Genomic DNA, 19,311 nt, shown 5'->3' with positions numbered 1-19,311 from the left:
TAGAATATCTGCTAATGGAAGAGTTGACAGGCTAGATGTCACAAATATGTCACAACAGGGCTGGTCACTCACTAGTGATCAGTACTTCACAATGAAGTAACCCTTATTGTTTTCCCCCGACTCTACAGAAAACAAAAGCCTACTGGGTCCATTTATCAGAGCAGAACCTTTAACAAAAAATTATAAGGGCCTTCACCCTCAACTTAAAAGGGCAATAGCTTGACTTAAACCTTTGTTAAATGCAGACTCAAACGTAATTCACTGTCAGTTAATTCTCATAAAATTCCTATCCTTTAATCATCTAGGGATCAGCCGTCTTAAGACATGTAAAGAACTAGTCATAGACAAAACAGGGCCTGCTACAAATCAAAGATGGAGGAAAACATATTTCGATAGTCAAGATAAATAATGCTGCACACGCGAATATAACTGAATCTTATGGGTTAAATAGCTCAAAAATTCAACTGCTAAACAGCGGCATTCAGCTCACATAATCAAAGCTGAGCAGTGAATGTCTAGCCAATCTAGTGCTTGGTCTCAAAGGGAGTAGGGGCTTGGAGGATGAAAACCTGCACGCATACTAATCTAGATACTTAGATTTAACAGCTATGGCTTACACATCTCACTGGAATTTACTGAATATTCTAACCCTCCACATTAATTACCGGTGGATAAAAAGATCATAGAAAAGCATCTGAAGGCACTGCTGCTCTAAGCTAAATGGCATTAATTAGACTGCATCTATTTCAGCAATTTGCTAACAAAGTGCTACAAAAAATGGCTTCACCTGATATTATCCTCTGGCTCAGGTTCACTGTCACTATCTTCAGCTTTTCGCTTAATTCCTCCTGCCAGGGATGGGCTGCCATCAGAAGTGAGGCTGGTATTTGGAGATGATGAAGCTGTCTAGGGTCAGAATTATTACAGATAAAGGCGGGGGGGGGAAAGAGAGAAGGATTTATTAGGCATTTTAAATTCAAGTTAAAATTAACAGCTCTGTGATCATTACCTGCATTATTTTTAGTTCCCCAAAAACTCAATGCAAAAGCTACACAATCCTTAAACTATTAAGTCAAGTAGTAAAAGAAACAAACACATCTTTACATTAAAAAGGCAGGCATTGATGCATACAGGCAAAAATTCATTGTATCTGAGAAAGAAAAAAGATGCAATAAACAAGACAATTGATAAAACATGCCATTTTTTATATATTCCAATTTCAGAATATAACTGTTTTCTCTAGTCCTACAGCTTATGTTACAACTTCATTTTACAGCAATGGTGAAAAATGCATATGCAGGCTGCTGCAAAAATGATGCTTGTAGTTCAGAACTGGCACAAATACTCTTAAGTTTCTTCACAACTGATCTTTTAAACTCCTTTCAAATTTATCTATTTTAGTATTATAGAGTCTAAAAGAAACATCTCCCATTCCATAAAGGAACTCATTTGCTTAACCCATGTGCAGAAGTTTCAAGATTAAAAGGGAAGAATAGCAGAAATAATATTTTAAAAAAGCATATTGCATTTATTTAGACTTAAGAGACAGAACACACACATTCACAATGAAAAGGACCTTTAATTTGCTCACTGTTTGGATGAAGATTTATGCCCGGAAGGAAAATATTTGTCATAATTGTTATTTAAAGTTAACAATCAAGACTTCTAACAGAGCACTCAACTTATTTCCAGTTTTCCCCTTACTTCCTAATATCTTTGCAAAAACTTCATCTAAGTTTCTCCTCTTTCCAGTGAAAAGCTATGCTTTGGAAAGTAAAAGCAGCTGACAAACATGGAGCTATGTAAATCACACCTTTCCAAAATGCAAATATCTATGCCTGGGTGTGTACCCAAACTCCAAAAAGAGCCTTAAAAGACCTCCAGCTCAGGTATTTAGTTTGTGCCTCTCACAAACCTATTGAGGAAGTTCCTAAACCTGTACTCGCAAGGAGGTTTGATCCCCCAAGCGCCAAACAAGCCTGGGGAGAAGAGCCACCGTATTTAACTCTGATGCATTCACCTCACACTTGCCCTCCCAGAACTATTTAACAAGCAGTACCACACCAAACATTAAAATAAAGAACACAATTTTACTCAAGTAGTCTCACAAAAATTGGTTATTTTTCAAGGAAGTGGCTTTAATAAGTTTTTTGTGTCTGCTTTTCAAGAAAGCTTGATGGGGTAGAGAAAAAGGTGTCCAGAGTAACACAGGATGTGATTATTTCCCCTTCTATGATTAAATACCTTTGAACATCTACTTACAGAATTCTGTCTGTCATGCATTCTCATCTCAAAGGCGGCTTGTCTAGGGTTACTGATTGCCTGAGGACTAGATCGATTTCCCAGAGCTTGAGGGGAAAACTGTCCGCCAGGAATAAAAGAAGGCTGATCCCTCTAAAAGATAAATATATACAAGTACACTGAAAAAGCTGTGTAATCTCCACAGCAGTGTGATGATGCTCTCTCACAATTTTCAGATTAATGTTATACAAAACAAGCACAACTTACTCAGTTCAGCTTAAATTAGCTACGTTTAACAATCTCAACCAGACATAAGATGACACAAGCAAGACAATTCCTACAATTTATTAAGCTCTTTTAAAAAACCCAAACAAACCCTGCACTTTGTGCCTGTGTTCTTTCTACATGGGCTGAAAGGCAGGTTTTTGGGTAAGCGAGACTTCCATCTACCTTACTGGGAAGAACATATTCTTTGTAAGCAAGTGAATAACCTCTTCCACTCCAATACAGATAGTCAGAAAATATGTAATTTAAAAATAAGCACAAGATCCAGACAGTACTCAGAGCGTGGATATTATATGCCCTGAAAGTTTTGGAAGCTACACTTATCTGGATGTCCCAAACAAGAACAAAGGTATGTTGAAACGAACATACAGGAGCCCATTTTTAAAATATCAGAATATTTCGTGAGGAAAACTCAACATGGTTCCAATAACAGAATTTTAAAGAATTTGGCTTACATGAGTCAGAAAGGGCAAACATTCCCACAACAGCTAATGCTTCTCTATTACATTTGAGAGAGATTTGGCAACACCGACTGGCGCGCAGGAGGAATGTGAGATAACTACAGCCTGGGGTAAGCCTTCCTCGCTTTTTTACAAACACGCCTCTAATTAAGGAAATCCATTTAATGCAAATTGGTATATGTATTCAATTTGTTATACGAAACTCCACTGCCCTCAGCAATACAACTGCTGAGAAGGCTTGCGTCAATGCACGGAAAAGCAACTCCTGTACAGTGACCATGCTGAAGTATCACTGAATAATCATGAAAGCGCACATTTGTGTAGATTTGAAGGACCCAACATAGAGCTAACACCCAGTGCATTCATCACTCTCCCTCCTTTCCCTTTTAAGAAACCTTAAATATGCCATTTCGTCTTTCAAAGCTCCAGTCTACAAAAAGCTGTGAAAAACCCCTTTAAAATAGTTTACACACAGGCCCGAAAATGCCATGATTACAACTGCAGTTTCAACCAACACATCCACTGAAAGCTACAGTATACATTTGAATTCTTGCTAGTTTTTGCCTTGAGAAAGGAACTAATTTACCTTCATTCTTTTTCTTTTTTCTTTTTGCCGTCTTTTAAAGTTATCCTAAATAGAGAATAGAGAGAAACAAAGTCAGTCAAGCATACTTGTAAAAATATCTTATTACAATCCTCTACTAACCAGAAGGCCATAAGGTTTTAACATAATGTTCTGAATCAGACATAGGTCAATTCCTGTGTCTGTAAATTGAATGGAAATGGGATAGAATTTTCTATCCTACCTTGAAAACCTACCGCGGAAAAAAAGTAGCTGTGTATTCAAAGCCCCACAATTTTGGTAAGGGCTTATATTATCTAAGCTTAGCTATAGGCTTACTTCTAGGTGACAACAGTGTCAAAGGACACAAGCTCCTTGCCTGCACTGGAACAGCCACCAAAAAAATAACTGATTAAAAAAAAAGGAGGAGAGACATTGAAGTTCTAGAAACAGGAAAAGAAGAGGTTCAAGGAAAGTTATTTCTTATTCTTGGGCCATTGAAACTGAAAACTTGAACATCAAACTGGCATTTCACTTCAAGAGAGATGCAAGCTGGGGCAATTAAAACATTTTGCCAGCACTAGCATAGTATTTTTGGACTGGAAAGCAAACGCAATTCTGCTCTTTCAGTCACAAGGTGTTTTATCCTCTGTACCTAATGAATAAACTGGAATATGTCTGCAAAAACTCCACAAACTGCAGAGACAGACCAAAAGAAAAACAATTTACGGACATGTTTCAAGTGGCAAGAGGCTGCAAGGCAAGAATGCACTTGGAATTCAAATGTAGTATTTCACCCCTGCTCATGGCTTGCACTTCCACAGATTCCAGCAAATTATGAGCCAACTCCTTCTGCAGTTTTCACAGCAGCTGTTCAAAAAGCTGCAGGCAGTTACAGAAGTCACATTAAGAGTTTTCATTTTGTTGTTACTTGGGGTAACAATCAGAAAAACAGGCCTTCCAGCCCAGGAAAACAGAATCAACTGGAAGCACGCAATTCTTTTTTGAATATGTAAGAACTCACTAGAGAGTATAACCAAAAAAAATACATAGTTTGGGTTTTTTTCTTATTCTGTTAAAGGAGCGCCACAGTCTAACAGTAACGTATGTGATCAAAGCCAAATTTCAAATATGTAACAAAAAAAAATTACATCATCATCTTTTCTCTTTTTGAAAATACTATCTTCAACTTCTCCAACAGCTAACATGATCATCTGGACCCTCTGTAGGTTGACAAAACCACTTTCTGTGAGGTACCCCTGAAAATCAGAAAATAATATAGTTGAAAAACAAGCCTATTTTTGTAGCAAACACCCAATATTTTTTACAGAAAAGAAAAACATTTACCCCAGTTTTGTGCACCACATTTTTATATATGTTAACCAAGCGATCAATTGCTCCCTCCCTAAAAACAAAGAAACAAAAGCATGAGATTCTTATCATTCAAAGCCACAGTAGGTATACTTGCAGGAAAAGAAAACATATATTCTCACCTACCTAATCTCCAAGGATGGCAGATGAGGAAGAAAGTCATTTCCCACAAAGAAGCACATAAAGACCCAGTCATCAACGCTTCTTTCAAAATCAAAAGTGAAAGGCAAACTGGCCATGGTGAGTTCTCTTTCCAAATACTGCAACACATGCACAAAAGGAAAAGGATGTGAGAAAACACTGGGTATGGAGTTTGAAAATTTTATTTATATAAAGCAGATACAGTAACTGCTTTAACATACCTCCCGCAAAACACATAGTCGGATGAAGATAAATTCTTGTTCAGCAACAGGAAGACTGTCTGCAAACTGATCGTGCTAAAATAAAAGGAAAGAGTTGCATGACATCCAAACCCACCCTAAAGTTTCTCCAGCTCCATTTTAAAGGCTTACTTTCAGAGGAGTCAAGAAGTATACAAGTACAGTTTCTCAAGTTCTTATGCGAAGCATGCATTTTGCTACTTCGCATGTCTGTTAGTTGCTGATAATTTTCTGTCACCAGTGAAAAAACCCAAACAACAAAACGGCCTAAGTGAGGATGTTCAGTCTGGCATAATATTTGTGCTACAGAAGTACAGTTTTTACTTATTAATAAAAGAGGAAAGCTAGGTAATACCAATAATATAATCTGCATTATGTTTCAGCCTAAACCAACAGCAAGAACAACTTAAGGATCTAATTAAAACTTCATTTAGCTTACAGATAAAAAGAATTTCTAGAAATAGCAAAATCCTTACCTTGCCTTGCTTTTCTCTGGGCAAACCTTGGCAATCCTTAACCTCATGACCCATCTGGTTACAAAGAGCACATGGCTTGGGTTTGTTTGGTTTAAACTCTTCCCTAATTATAGTGAAGTTTGGTTCATGTGTAGCTAACCCAAGCATAATCAGATCAGCTATGAATCAAAAGAGAATAATAAAATATAATGAAGGATTAAAAAAAAAAAAAGAAAATCTTTATAAGCAAAATACATTCTACCTGAAGCAAGTGTGAACACACAGATGTGCTTACCCACGAACTACCCAGATAGTACAACTAAGTGAAAGTTAGCCCTTCAGCTATGAACTGTGTTAGATCTTTCCACATACAGGACACGGAGCTTTCAAAAACTAACAAATACACTAGAATTAAGTATACTAGATTATTTACACAAATACAAGTGAAAGCGTAAAGAGTACAGCCCAAGTCAATCACAAAACAGCAGAAGAAAGCTTAATAGGACATATTGCTAGCAAAAAAGAACTCACCATCAGCCCCACACAGACAATGATGAGTGTTTGGGTCATGGTTTGGTTGAGCTACACAAAAGAAAATTGCATTTAGTCAACCAAAGTCACGTAAAATAAATCATTACTGATCATACCTTAATTTAAAACAACACATTCACATTTATTTGAATTTTACCTCTTTGTCTTCGAATGTAATCCATGATTTTATGTTCACCTTCACCAGGAGCACTAGCATCAGACAAAATAACCTGCAAAACATTTAAATTACATAAACAATTTATGCCACCACAGTAAAGAAAACCAACTTATGTAGTTCATATACTGAATACTGAATCTGACTTACGAATACCTGAAATTCTAATTTGCAGTTTTAACAAATATTATGACTGAAAATGAAATTATTTAAGAGTTTGGAACCAATGAATAGACCTTCATTTTTCTCTACTAATTCTAGGATGAAGCTGACATACTGATTCAAATACCATTGAAATTAGCACGTCATTAACCAGCATATTTGAAGTTTCTGATAAATCACCAGGGCGATTGAAATACGCACTAGAGAACTAACAGATAAAGCAGACATACGCCCACTTCCCTTTAGATCTTCTAAACTCGTAGATACACTGATACATTACCACATTATACACTTCCTTACACTGATGTCCAGATGAGCATTAGCGTTTATAAAACTCACGTCTGATGGAGGGAATTAAGCAGAGTCAACTGCCCTCTAATTAGACCACTTTAACAGTCAACTCATGGAAAATAAAACAGCCAGCTGCATCTGAGAAGCCTGACTACTCTGCCCTCTTGTACAGAGCAAACACAGGGCTGTCAGAAACAAAACTCAGTGGGAGCGGAGTCGTTGAGGAACAGTAGGAGAGATTTTCAAAGTGCAGAAAGGAAAGAAAGCTGATATGTATTCTTTTCGTTGCCTGTCATCTATTGTCATCCACCATTAGGATAATGGAAAAAACGCAGCCTACCTAAGGTAGCAAAGGTGTTAAAAAGAACTAGTGAAAAGAATACATATACCATGTATCTTGACATTTCTCCCCAAAAGAAAAAGTATTCCTAAAACCCTGTCTCCCATTACAGCAAATTGAGGCTTCTATCCAATCTTTTTATTGCTCTTAAATGAAATCAAAACAAATAGTGCTGTTAGATTGTGTTATTAGGATGAAACGTATCTCTGAATTCCCAGCAGAACGTGCAAGTTGGTCCATTATTAATAACAGCACAGTGTCAGAAGATGAGACAAATCTGTTAAATTTATACTCTTCAATCATATCTCAACCCAGCCTAACAGATCACCTTAATTTTCCTGAAGTATGAAACTGGGAAACTTACTGTCAAATTCTTCCACCCTGGGTCGCTGTTCAAACGGTCAGCAATGTAATAGCGAAGACATTTAGCAAGATTGTCCATAAACTCTGTTCCCTAAAAAGTGACGGAAGAAAATAAATTAAACCTTCATTCAGACACAGGCAATTGCTGGTTAAAGTGCAAGATTACTTACCGGGGTAATACAGTTGCTGTCAAATCTCTCTTTCACTTCTTCCGGAGGAAGAATGCCACCTAGAGCAATAAAAACATTTACCAGAAGTAAATCAATATGGAACATTAAAAACATTTTTGCATGATAAAAATGTTAACACTTACTGATAACAACACTTACTGAAAATTAGTTTGGTTAAAAAAACCCAACAAAACCCACCAACTAAACTAAAACAGATCTTACCATTATACTATCTCCAACTTAAAATAAGGTGTTAGTACATTTACAAATGTTGTTACTTCAGAAAAGAGATTTCACTACCTATTCTGTCAAAAGACTGTGAAAGTAATCTCAAAGAAACTAAGCTTGCTAAATGAGATAAAACTTTAGGAAAAATTTATTTTCTTACATATGCTCCCCTATGTTTCCACTATCTATTCACTTGGGCTCACAAACAGGGTTACATCAACTTCTCTCATCTCTGAGCTTCATAAACGGTCTTCATAGTCTAGAAATGCTACAGGAAGAAATGTTAAAATAGCCTTTGTCCTCTCTCTTTAATCTCTAGCTAGGTTACACAGTGGCCCTCTCACTTGGGCTGTAGCACTCATTTCTCCTAAACACTCACCTGAACTGACTGCTCTAGCTCAGGCAGCGTGCTTCAGCTGAACACACTCCTTTCACTCGCGTCATGTCACCATCACTCTTAGAAAGTTGCACTGACTTTGTTTACTCACGGAGTTTAGAGTTTCCACTGTCAAGTAACTACCCTTGCTTGGAGTTCATTATTCCTGTGCAGTAGTATTTTCTTTCGATCCCTGCTTTTAAGACTCAACTTTCCTTTCATCAAGCCCTACAAATTTGTACTTCCCTCATAAGGGTTTTGATTAGTTTCCCCCTACTACATTTATCCCTGCTCTTCTGTTAAATTTTTTTTTCTAAAGGAATTAAGAGTACTCAACAAAAACCCATTTCAGGCAGGAAACAGCAGAAGAAAAAAGTGACATTTTGTTTTATCTTGACTTTCGAAAACACAGATCCATTCTTCTGTAGGCTTGCTATCCCCTCCTCCTCCTAGTAATGCACAGACAAATATCCACTAAACAAGACACCCATTTTCTAAACCTCACTGAAGCATTCGAAACAAACAAGGTGACTCTCTCTTGAAAAACCTGAGATATGGTCACAGTTCTACCTTTTGCCAGAATTTCTTGTCTTATTTTTTGCTTCTCTTCAGCAGCTTCCATGCCCTCCTTTGATGCTCTGAATCTTCTTGACCGCTGCTGATTCATTTTTGCACGTGGAGCCTAAAAAATGTACCATAATGCTTGGTTCAGTTATTGCATCTGGACAATCGCTTCCTTTCTGCCAGTTTTTTTGGAAGCCAAGAAAAGTCTTTTGAAATTGGCCAGCCTGTAACTAAACAAAGCATTGAAAAGGACATCAGTCTAAACTGTAACTGAAACAGTGATTTCAGTTGTCCCTCCCTCATGTCACCTCTAGCTTTCATATGGCAGCACAGGCAGCTGGATACATTTCTGAATAGATCTCTTAAGCTTCTCAGTGAGGTAAGCCAGCAGCATGTGCCGCTGTTCCCTCACCTCAGAAATCCACAAGGATACAAAGTTTCCCTTGCAAAATAAACGAAACTTCCAGTGACGTGCATCTGAAACCACTATTTATTACATATCCTTTCTCCAACAAGAAACCCCTACAACTGTATTATTAACTCTTGAAACAAAAAAAAACTCTGGCAGAGAGTAGTTAGCTATCACTTATGTCAGGTATGTTGGGGTTTTTAAAAGGCTACACCAATGTTTAGTTGAAATCACTTTTATAGACACAGATGCGTTAGGAATTTCTACACTTGAATTTAGGTTAAAAGTCTTTTTACTTAATGATACTCCTTTTACTTTGAGAAACTGAAAAGCCTAGAAAACCAGGCAAGCTTAAGAGACCTGCCAGCAGTCTCTGCCACGCCATTTTGGCATCTCTCAGTGAGACCATGCAATCTGGATAGAAAAATACTCAGTAAAGCAAAGTCAATAAGAAATGGTGGCATCTTTCATTAGAGCAACTGATGCACCATAGGGAGATGAGGATCAGGACAAAGACAAGCTTTCAGCTTTATAAATGTCCCTTAAGGGCAGCCTGAGAAATATTCTGCAGCACAACTAAGTCACTGCCCATTTTAAGTGCAACCGCTTAAACAGTTTTCTGGTCTTCCTCGGCCTGAAGCATAAATTATGACTGAAGCCACAGAATGGAGGAACATAAGTAGTTTCACTGTCTTACAGAAGTTTCCTGCTTTTCAGAAGCAAAGCTCAGACTGCAGTAGACTACATTAGCCAGCTTGCACAACCCCGTGGACAACAAAACCCATGAATACTTTTAATTACCCTCACCAATATTAAATTACCAGTATATTTTACCTGCAGTTTTTCATGTTAGAAAACTATTTCCCAAAGGATGTTACCAGAGCAGATGTCATCTACCCTAATTTTACAAACAGCCATTACTGGGAACCAAATATACCAATACTTACTACTCCGTCTATAGCCATGTAAAGAAGTCGCCTCGGTCTTACAATATTGAAGATCCTGTCAATATACTCAAAAATCGCAACCATCATTTCATCTTCATTTTTGGGCGCTGGCCTAAAATGTAGAGCGTTCCATTTAACATCTGAAACACTATCAATAAACCCCATTGGCAAAGTGACAAAAAATTGCCTTACTTGTCTTCTGGATGTGTACAAGGGTGAATTATACCGTTCATATCCAAATACAGGTTATCAAACTCCACTTCGTTAGGGTTAGGTTTGCTTGTATCAATTGGGGCCTTGACGCCATTGCACTCTTTAGCCTGCGAACACAGTCGAAACAAATATTTCAGTACTTGATTAGAGAAGTAGCAGAAAAACCAATGCGTATTAATGGACAGACTCATAAAAATAGTTTTTTTCCAAGAGCAGTAGGAAAAAAGATAGCAAAAAGCTACCCACATAATTACCTGAAGGTGCATGCTTACACTATGAAAATAGCACTTTTTTTTAAAAAAAAAAAAAAATCATTATGAACTAGCACAACCAGAAGATACTACAATGTGTTACAGCACTGTTGGTTCATTTCTGTTGATCAGCATGTATTATAAACAAGAAGCTTCCATACCTCATATTATTCAAGAACACAGTTCATTCTACTGCTAAGACCACACTGACTGCCTCAAAATTCAGTAAAGGGACTTCAAAGTTGATAATATGATGCTATAACTTTAACATGATAACATAGAAGCATCAGTATCTTTCTACTTTAAACATGTAGCTCCCAGAATGGCACGTCCAAACAAACTGGCACGGCTGCCTTTTGTTGCTGCAATCGGTATTTAAGTCACAGGTACAGCTGGGGGAGGCAGGGCAGTGACAGTGCTTCACCTGGGGCTGATGACACTCTGGAGCCCAGCTGGGGACACAACAGCTTCCCAAAGTGCATCAGTGCATCCTGGTGAGCAAAGGGCAGTGTGAGTTAACTAGAAAGAGGACTTTTCCCAGACTGCTCTACACAATGAGATCCTTTCAGATCCCACCAGCCAAATTTCCACTTTGGGTACGTATGTCTCACTTTTCCTCATGAGTATCAAATGCACTGAGGTGCTCAAACCCCTGAGCTCTTCAACTCCTGCCTCTGAGTTTGGCTGCGGATATATTTGAAACACTAAATAAAATCCAGTCCTTGCCTTCCACCTCCAAAACCAAGTAAACTTTCGACTTCACCTCCTCCGTGCCAGTGTCTTTTCCACTGCCAGGCTGCTGCCTAATGAACATGAAACTCGGGCACTGTGCCAATGGTAAACTCGATGCAAACTTGCCACCACCCCAAACCACCCATAGCCACCTATGTTCCTGTACTGCACCGACATTCTTGAACGCTTACAACAGGCTAGGCAAGGTAAACCCAGCAGTGCAAAGAAAACAAAACTCAGCTGATTTGGAAGTAATAAATAATCCCATGGTTTTTTGCATATGCTGTCATGCCAATGACGAGTAACTATCCAGGTGAAGAGAACCACCTCTCTCATCGGCCCCAGAGCAGAGATCGGGGCTGGCACTGTAACACCTACACGAAAACCTCATGCCCTTCTCTCAGGCTGTCAAAGCAAGCAGTTTGGAAACACTGGTGAGCGTTTCAAAGAGCAGCTCTTTTACAACCATGTTTAATTTAATTTCCTCTCTATGTGTTTGGGGTTTTTTGTTTGTTTTGTTTGAGGTTTTGTTGTTGAGGGCATGTGTTTTCTCTAGTTTAGTCAAAAGGCAATTAGTCACACCCTCACAGCAATCCTGAGCAACTCGGCATTCTCCCTTTCAGAGCAATACCACCAGCCAAACACGTAAACCACCGAATTAAACACCAATAGCATCGGTGATGGAAGAGACGCGAGCCGACCAAGAAAAAGTCAAATGATTTTCAGAGAAATTATGACTGGAAAGGGTTATAACACATCACAAAGTTGGAATGAGGTGTACTCTTGAATAGCCTAGCATAAAGTGAAATTAAAAAACTGTCATGTAATTATGTAAAGGCTAGGATGACAGGATTGCATGGGACAGGAGGGAAAAATGCGACACTGCTAGTTCTCTCATTCATGTGAAACTTACCGGTAGCTGGCGAACATCAAGCACTTCTATTTGCAGACTTGCTGCCTGCTGCTTATTAAATGAGTTTCCCACATCTCTAATACAAAGCTCAAACCATCAGATTCAAAAGGAAAAAACCCCAAAACCTTACAGATCATACCATCGACTTTCTTACAATTTTCCTACTTAGAGCAGCACCAGAACTAGCTGAACTTGCCCCAGTCTTAAAAGGCAAAAATCAAATCCTCTGAAGCAAAGTAAGTCTTTATTTGGTGTTTACATTTTTCACAGCTATAGGTAATTGAAATTCTTTCAGGAAGACTTTTGTGAAGTCATTTTTAAATAACTGACCACTAAGTTGCTCTATTTCACTTCTTTAAAACAGGTGAAATTTCTGCTAAGTCACATCTTTCTTACACTAGTCATCCAAACTACTCAAATCTGCACAGATGAAATCTTGACCCCTGTTTGCTTCCTTTACTGAACTTTCTAGCACACAAGCACAAAATCACATGGTTTTAGCAGAAGCTAATTGTCCGGTGCAAACACTGTACTATAGCTTGCAGTTCAAACAAAGTAACACCGGGCAACCAAGACCTACCATTTTAAAAGAAGAATATTCACTCTGGTTTACATCAGATAATGGGACGATAAGCTTACCTTGTGTTCTACTTGATCTTTCATCAAACCTCTTGCCAGAGCTAACTGTGACTCAGAAGATATCAAAGGCTTACAACTATGTGATATGGAAAATAAAATTGCCCCTGCCGCAGATCTTATTTGCAGGCTTGACAGTAAAGCAAAATAAATATGATCTCTTTCAGCATGCAGTTTTCATCTGCATACCGCTACGTCAGCAACTTTACCATTACATCCCCATAAACCTATCAGATTTTTAATGTAACAGCCTTGTAAAAGGTTTAAGTATCTGGGAGTGATATCTCTTGTGATATAACTAAACTGTTCACTTCTAATCTACAGCCTCTTTTGAAACCATTGAAAATAGATCTTCAAATATGATATTTTAGTTGCAGCTTTATTAATTTGTATGAATTTGATTAAGAATATTCTCTCCTGGATTTTATATTATCTTCAAGATCTTCCTCTTATTCTTCCTGCTCAGCTTAAGAAGAAGATTAATCAGATTTAAGAAAAGAAATAATCTAGCAAGGTAAGAGAACAGGATCAACTTTTTAATATTTGAAAGAGACAAGCTACCAGGAGATACAAAATTTCTGATTAGAGAGATTTATAGCAATCCTAAAATACACATAGAGCTGATTACATTGTGAGAGAAATTTAAATTCACCTACAGTAAGACAAACTACAGCTTTTCACTACTGTCCTAGTGCGCTCTCAAATTTATGACCAGATTTGAACATAAAAGACTGTAATGAACAGGACTTATCCATGTGCTGTCCCTACTGTAATTGCAATGCGGTCTTAAGTTGGAACAAAGCAACGTGGATGAGGACATCACGACGTGACACTTCAGTTATGGTAAATCTAACTTGGCCCAATGGAATTTGCATATCTTTCCATTTCTTTTAATAAAGAAGATGCACTGTTACCTGCTCCATTATTAAAGCCAAAAAAGGGCATACAATCACAAACTGTGTAAAACCAACACTATACAAGCCTTTATTTTACCTAAATATTAAAGCAGTTTTGATTACATAATCTGAATGTTTACGAATGTGATGAAAAAGATAAGCCTTCTGCTCTTAGAGAAAACTGTACTTAATTGTTACAGGTTGCAGATATATTTGCCATTTAAATTGTGACTGCTTTTAATTAGAGGGATCTTAGAGCATTACCCAGAAACAGCTGGATAAGCTTGTAAAACAAAAATGTAAACCACCCATTCCTAGTAAAGACAAACCTATAAAAGAATCTGCTTTATATTGTCCAAACTCTGTATCCTTTTGATGAGAAGAACACTGCTTCAAAACATCACAACTAAACTTCACCTTGTGGCTATCCTGCCAGCATCGTTATCAAGGTGACAGATAACTATTCAAGATGCTGTCTCTGAACCTTACTGCTGAAATGGGTGTTCGTTCACACAGGGAGCTTTTGACTTAAGGAAGGAAAGGGGGATTTGGTGAATGAAAGGCTTGGACAGCCAGCTATGATGCTGACTGTCAGCAAAAGAACAAATGGTTCACCTTTGCAAGTTCCCCGCTTTGGGGGAAAGGGGATAAAGCAAATCTACTGGTGTGAGTGGAAGACAACAGGTAGGACACACACACACACACACTCAGATGTCAGTTAGCTGAAGACCCACAGCCCCCGCTGGGAGAAAGAGAACCCCATGTCAATAGTCGTATGCTCGGTAAGTGTTGCTGGTGGAGACACATCGTTCTCCAACTCCCCCCAAGCACCCTTGCCATCCACATTTCTCCAGCAGATACAAACACGACACATGTACCTGACAGCCCTCTAAACTGAGCGTCACCTAGATCATCAGAACAGATCACATCAGAGATGACATAAAAAACAAGAGTTTGGTAAAGCAACCCGAACAATCACTGCTAGCTGCCGACAGCTTATTCCAGAGTAAGCACTTGTGAGCAGCTATTAAGCTGTACTTGTAAACCCACAAATAACCTTTTTCTATAACAGTTTCTCCAAGAAGACAAATCCTCAAATCTTATTTATCAACTGGAGTAAAAAATTCAGCTCTTGCAGCTACAGGTAAAATAAAATTCACACGTCATGCTGAGAGAGGCTAACTGAAGCCACAACTGTAAAAAACACAGAAGAGTAACTCACAGTTTTAACCATGCAACATTTGATTAATCCAAATCTATGATTCTGTTTCACCACCTGAATCTGAAACGCAAAACCACCCTGACTAACAAGAACTGAATGCTAAAACTGATCTGCCTGCCATTCACATACACTCAAACCTCGCTGAAGGCAGGCAGATAATACGTGCAGCCAAAAAACTCAGTGTCAATACATAATTAATCACTTTACTCCCTTTTCCCTTCTTTTCTCTACCTTGGCCACACATTTCTGTCTCCTTCACAGCATAGTGTTTCCCAAACGTGAGGCACGTCTCTCCCAAGGAAGGATAGGAAATAGCAAAAAGGCAGAAGCCACATGCTCAGCAGCAGGGACATGAACTTTCAAAAACAGTATTATGTGGAAGAACAGAATGCAGCTAGTACGACCTGACAAAAGATGACAGAAATTATTTGGAAAAGTGTACACAAAAAACTGTTTGGGAAGTGTGAACTCAAGGGTTTGTCTTCCCAGAAAAGCTTTGGCTAAGTTAGGGCTGAAGAGAAACACTTGCTGTGTTCACTGCACTGTAAAGCTACCACAGCTAAGCTATTCAAATCCCACACAAGTCTGTGCTGCCACTGAAGGGGGACACCCCAGTCCTCCCTGTCACCTTCCACCTCCTACCCTGTCCCTTCAGGTGGCACAAGCACCCACGTGGCTGCAGTGACTTTCACAAAGGAAGCAGCCTATCTGAAAACCTGCCTAGTAAAAACAAATAAACAAACATCACTTCAGCTGCATTACTTCCTAGAAAGGGCTCCCCAGACAACCGTACAGACCTCAATGCTTGTGCAAGGGAGAGTATAAATATGAGCCACCAGCTGAAGGCAGAGACCAGGAAGCTTAAAGCAACCAACAACCCATACCTACTAACAATTGCAGGTTAGTGATGATCACTCACAGAGCCCAAGTTGGGACTAAGTCTTCACCAAAAAGCATCTTCAGTTGCTACGAAAAGCCAGACTTTAGAGGCTGTCTTTGGAAAAATCAACTCCCTGCTTGGGCAGGAAATATTTCTCCTATACTAGAAAACACCAGCAATAAGACAAAAAAAGCTGAAGCTGCTCAAGGTAACTACAGACTTGTTTTAAGTCTCAGACGCAAGCATGATATCCTGTGTTGGTGGGCACATTGAAAAAAAAAAAAATCAGAGTAAAGTAGGAAACTACAGAAAAACTAACACGCGAAATAAAAGACTGACAAAAATAATTAATAAGATCTGAAAATGACACAATTGTTAAGCATGCAAATGCTAGGAGAATGAGAGCCCAAGGAAGCGTACGACCATACGTACACCAATATATCACTTTACTCTTACGTAAAACCCAGGCAGCTATAAAGGAAAGCCCAGTTTTTTCTCAGACGTCTCATTCCTGCCCTCATTCTGCTGCTAGCACTGGCTTTCCTGAACCCACACCACAAGCTGAGCCACTTGCAAACAGGATAGTCTCATGGAGAGAGACTTGTTTCCAGACCCACAAGTTACTTTTAATCATTTACACTTGCATTTCTTTACTCTTTTATAGACAAGCAGCTTCACTTTTGTTTTCAACAAATCTTAAATATTGCTTCAGCTTGTAAATCACAAAAAAAGTTGTTGAAAAGCAGGGACTGCAAAGAACATACACAGAAACAGAACAAGAAACAGTAAACAGTATCTCCACTGCTCCCTACGCAAACATTTTCATAAAGTTTAACCAAACACTTCCATAAACCCTACTTTTTTCGCCCGAAGCTACACAAAAGCAGATGCCACCACGCCGGGAAGGGCTGGCATTTCAATGAACCGGCTGGGGACTAGAAAATTGCAGGAGAAACGCGATTGCCTGCTCCAAAACCCCATTCCTCCCCAGCCGCCAAACCGCTCACGCACGCGAGTGAAAAACCAAGGAGGCACGTTAACTTCTCCTCGACACCGGCCGCCTTCACGAATCACGAAGTTTAAAAGCGCCTGGTCCAATGAAAGAAACAAACGCTGAAAGAGTTACGCACCCCCCCTTCCAAATCCCTCAAACCCTCTTGAAAAGGCACCCGAGAGAACTGAAGGCGGCACGGTATGGGCAGGCAGTAAGTACTGGCAGGACTTTGCTTCCCAAACTGCCCCGATCCCCCCACACTCGGCCCACAGCGCTCCTTCGGCCCTCAGAGGGCCCGGCCCGGTCCTGGGACAGGAGGCGCGGGGGCGGGGGCCCGCCTCACCTTCTCCTCCACGCAGTTCACGATGATAGAGGGGTACTTTCGGCTGAGCCAGCGGAAGAAGGCCGGGACTCCCATGGCGGGCCGCGCGGAGCAGGGGCGGCCGGACCGCGGCTCTCGGCAGCGGCACCGGTCGAGGCGGCGGGCAGCGCTTCCGGGGGCAAAGGGCGGCGCGGGGCACCATGGGGGAGCGCGCGCGCCCGCGGCGGCGGCGGGGAGAACGGGGGGGGTGGGGTGGGGGGACAGTCACGTGAGACGCACGCGGCGGGACCGCCATTTTAGAGGCGGGCGCGGCAGAATGCGCAGGCGCGGGGCTGAGGGCGCCATGGCGGCGTGAGGGGAGAGGCCTGTCCCTGTCCCTGTCCCTGTCCCTGTCCCTGTCCCTGTCCCTGTCCCTGTCCCTGTCCCTGTCCCTGTCCCTGTCCCTGTCCTGAGGGGCCGGCGGCACCTCGCCCCGAGATCGGTGGGGCAGCTCCTTAAGCACGAAGGTGGCAGGCGGAAGGGAAAAGCTGGAGCCTGAGGCAGTGCCGTATGGCGTCCTTGCCCTCAGACAAGGCTCTGTGTAAAAACTTCCTCTCGGTCAACAGCCTGGTTAAAAACCAAACCAAAACAAAGCAGCTTGCTGTTGTGGGATGGTTTAGGCAGAAGATGCATGGCAAAAGTGATTTGGGGGCATGGCTGCGCTGTCCCAGCTCATGCTGCAGGCCTGCTTTTGGTTCCAGCGAGCCTGGAAATGGGACAGAGGGGCGAGGCTCAGGAAGAGGCCTTTTCCGTTTCAGAAGGAGAGAGTGGGCTGCTGGCAACTGTTCAAGAGGAGTGTTGGGGTGCTGGCAGGAGAGTAGAAGGGCAGCAGAAGCTGAGGGGACCTTGCCAGAAGCAGGGAGTGTAAAATCGTGACAGTTGCAAGAGGCGGTGTAAAGAAACTGTCCCGTTGCTTTGCCCGTTGCATAAGCAAATACTATTAAGTTGGCAGTTTGACGATGTTGAAATGGAATTAAACCTTCAGGTATTAAACAGGATTAACACGAGGAAGATTTTGTGGTCTGCTGTGTCCTGCTGCTATACACCAACTTCATTAGGAGGGCAGTGATGGGGGCGAGGACATGAAAAAGCAGCCTTGGAGTCATTAACAAAAATAACAAAACCTCAGTAGTGCTTATTCAGTCAATGCTGCCGATTTGGGGAGGGGAAGAGGAACCTTGCTACCTTGTTAATTTGCTGTAGAACACATTAACCCAATATTGTATTTCTCATTATTCTTAGTCTCACTTAGCTGTTGTTAAGCCATTTTCTGTTGTCAGTCCTCTTAATAAAATCTGTGACTTGAATAAATTTCCCCAGCAACTTTGTATTGGCACCACATCTGTAGTATCGGCTAAAGATTGTCCTTTATCTGTTCCTTACAAAATGTACCCTGATTGAAGTTTCCTATTGTAGTGCTTCCCCTGGAATTTAGTATAGAGTAAGACAGCTTAGTATTAACATTTAGTTTGTATTGATGGGCAATCAGTTGTTTTTCTGATAATGCTAGAGAAAACAGAAGACAGCGGCACCAGCAAATGCAAATGAAATATGATCATCTTATCTTATAATTACTTGTGTAAACAGGCACTGAAAAAATTAATACTGCAACAAATACTTCCTTGAAAAGTCAATCTCCATTTTGCTAAAGAAAAAAAAAGCCCCAAACCCTTACAAATGTCCTAAACTCATGCTGCAGAAACTGAGGAGCCAGCGTCCTCAGTGGAGGAACGTGCCTGGTGCTGGCTGGATGGGCACGAGCCAAAGTTTCACCTCACAACAAAAGTGTTGAGTTTTGTGTGACACACAAAAAGAACGTAGTACCGAGTCGTTGCACGTACACAGCAGGAATATGGGAAGACTTTTCGTTACGTAGATGAATGGCATGCTGATTTAAATCTG

At 40.4% G+C, this 19,311-nt stretch overlaps 1 protein-coding gene across 1 annotated transcript in view; it reads right to left on the bottom strand.

Moving 5' to 3' along the window:
* Positions 1-17,474, bottom strand: part of XRN2 (5'-3' exoribonuclease 2) — a 51,284-nt gene extending 33,810 nt beyond the window's left edge. The window contains exons 1-16 of the mRNA XM_086482262.1: positions 17,392-17,474; positions 10,504-10,631; positions 10,312-10,423; positions 8,962-9,073; positions 7,788-7,846; positions 7,619-7,708; positions 6,444-6,516; positions 6,287-6,337; positions 5,777-5,934; positions 5,283-5,357; positions 5,047-5,180; positions 4,897-4,954; positions 4,701-4,808; positions 3,574-3,618; positions 2,263-2,394; positions 788-906 (exon numbers count right to left, since the gene is read on the bottom strand). Coding sequence (XP_086338388.1) covers positions 788-906; positions 2,263-2,394; positions 3,574-3,618; positions 4,701-4,808; positions 4,897-4,954; positions 5,047-5,180; positions 5,283-5,357; positions 5,777-5,934; positions 6,287-6,337; positions 6,444-6,516; positions 7,619-7,708; positions 7,788-7,846; positions 8,962-9,073; positions 10,312-10,423; positions 10,504-10,631; positions 17,392-17,466 — 1,529 coding nt within the window. The 5' untranslated portion in view covers positions 17,467-17,474. The remainder of the gene's footprint in view (positions 1-787; positions 907-2,262; positions 2,395-3,573; positions 3,619-4,700; positions 4,809-4,896; positions 4,955-5,046; positions 5,181-5,282; positions 5,358-5,776; positions 5,935-6,286; positions 6,338-6,443; positions 6,517-7,618; positions 7,709-7,787; positions 7,847-8,961; positions 9,074-10,311; positions 10,424-10,503; positions 10,632-17,391) is intronic.
* Between the last annotated feature and the right edge of the window lie 1,837 nt (positions 17,475-19,311).

The sequence above is a fragment of the Leptosomus discolor genome, chromosome 2 (assembly GCF_034619465.1).
Source record: "Leptosomus discolor isolate bLepDis1 chromosome 2, bLepDis1.hap2, whole genome shotgun sequence".
NCBI classification, from domain to species: Eukaryota; Metazoa; Chordata; class Aves; order Leptosomiformes; family Leptosomidae; genus Leptosomus; species Leptosomus discolor.
The sequence above is the reverse complement of the archived record's forward strand: the minus strand, read 5'-3'. Positions and strand labels throughout refer to the sequence as shown.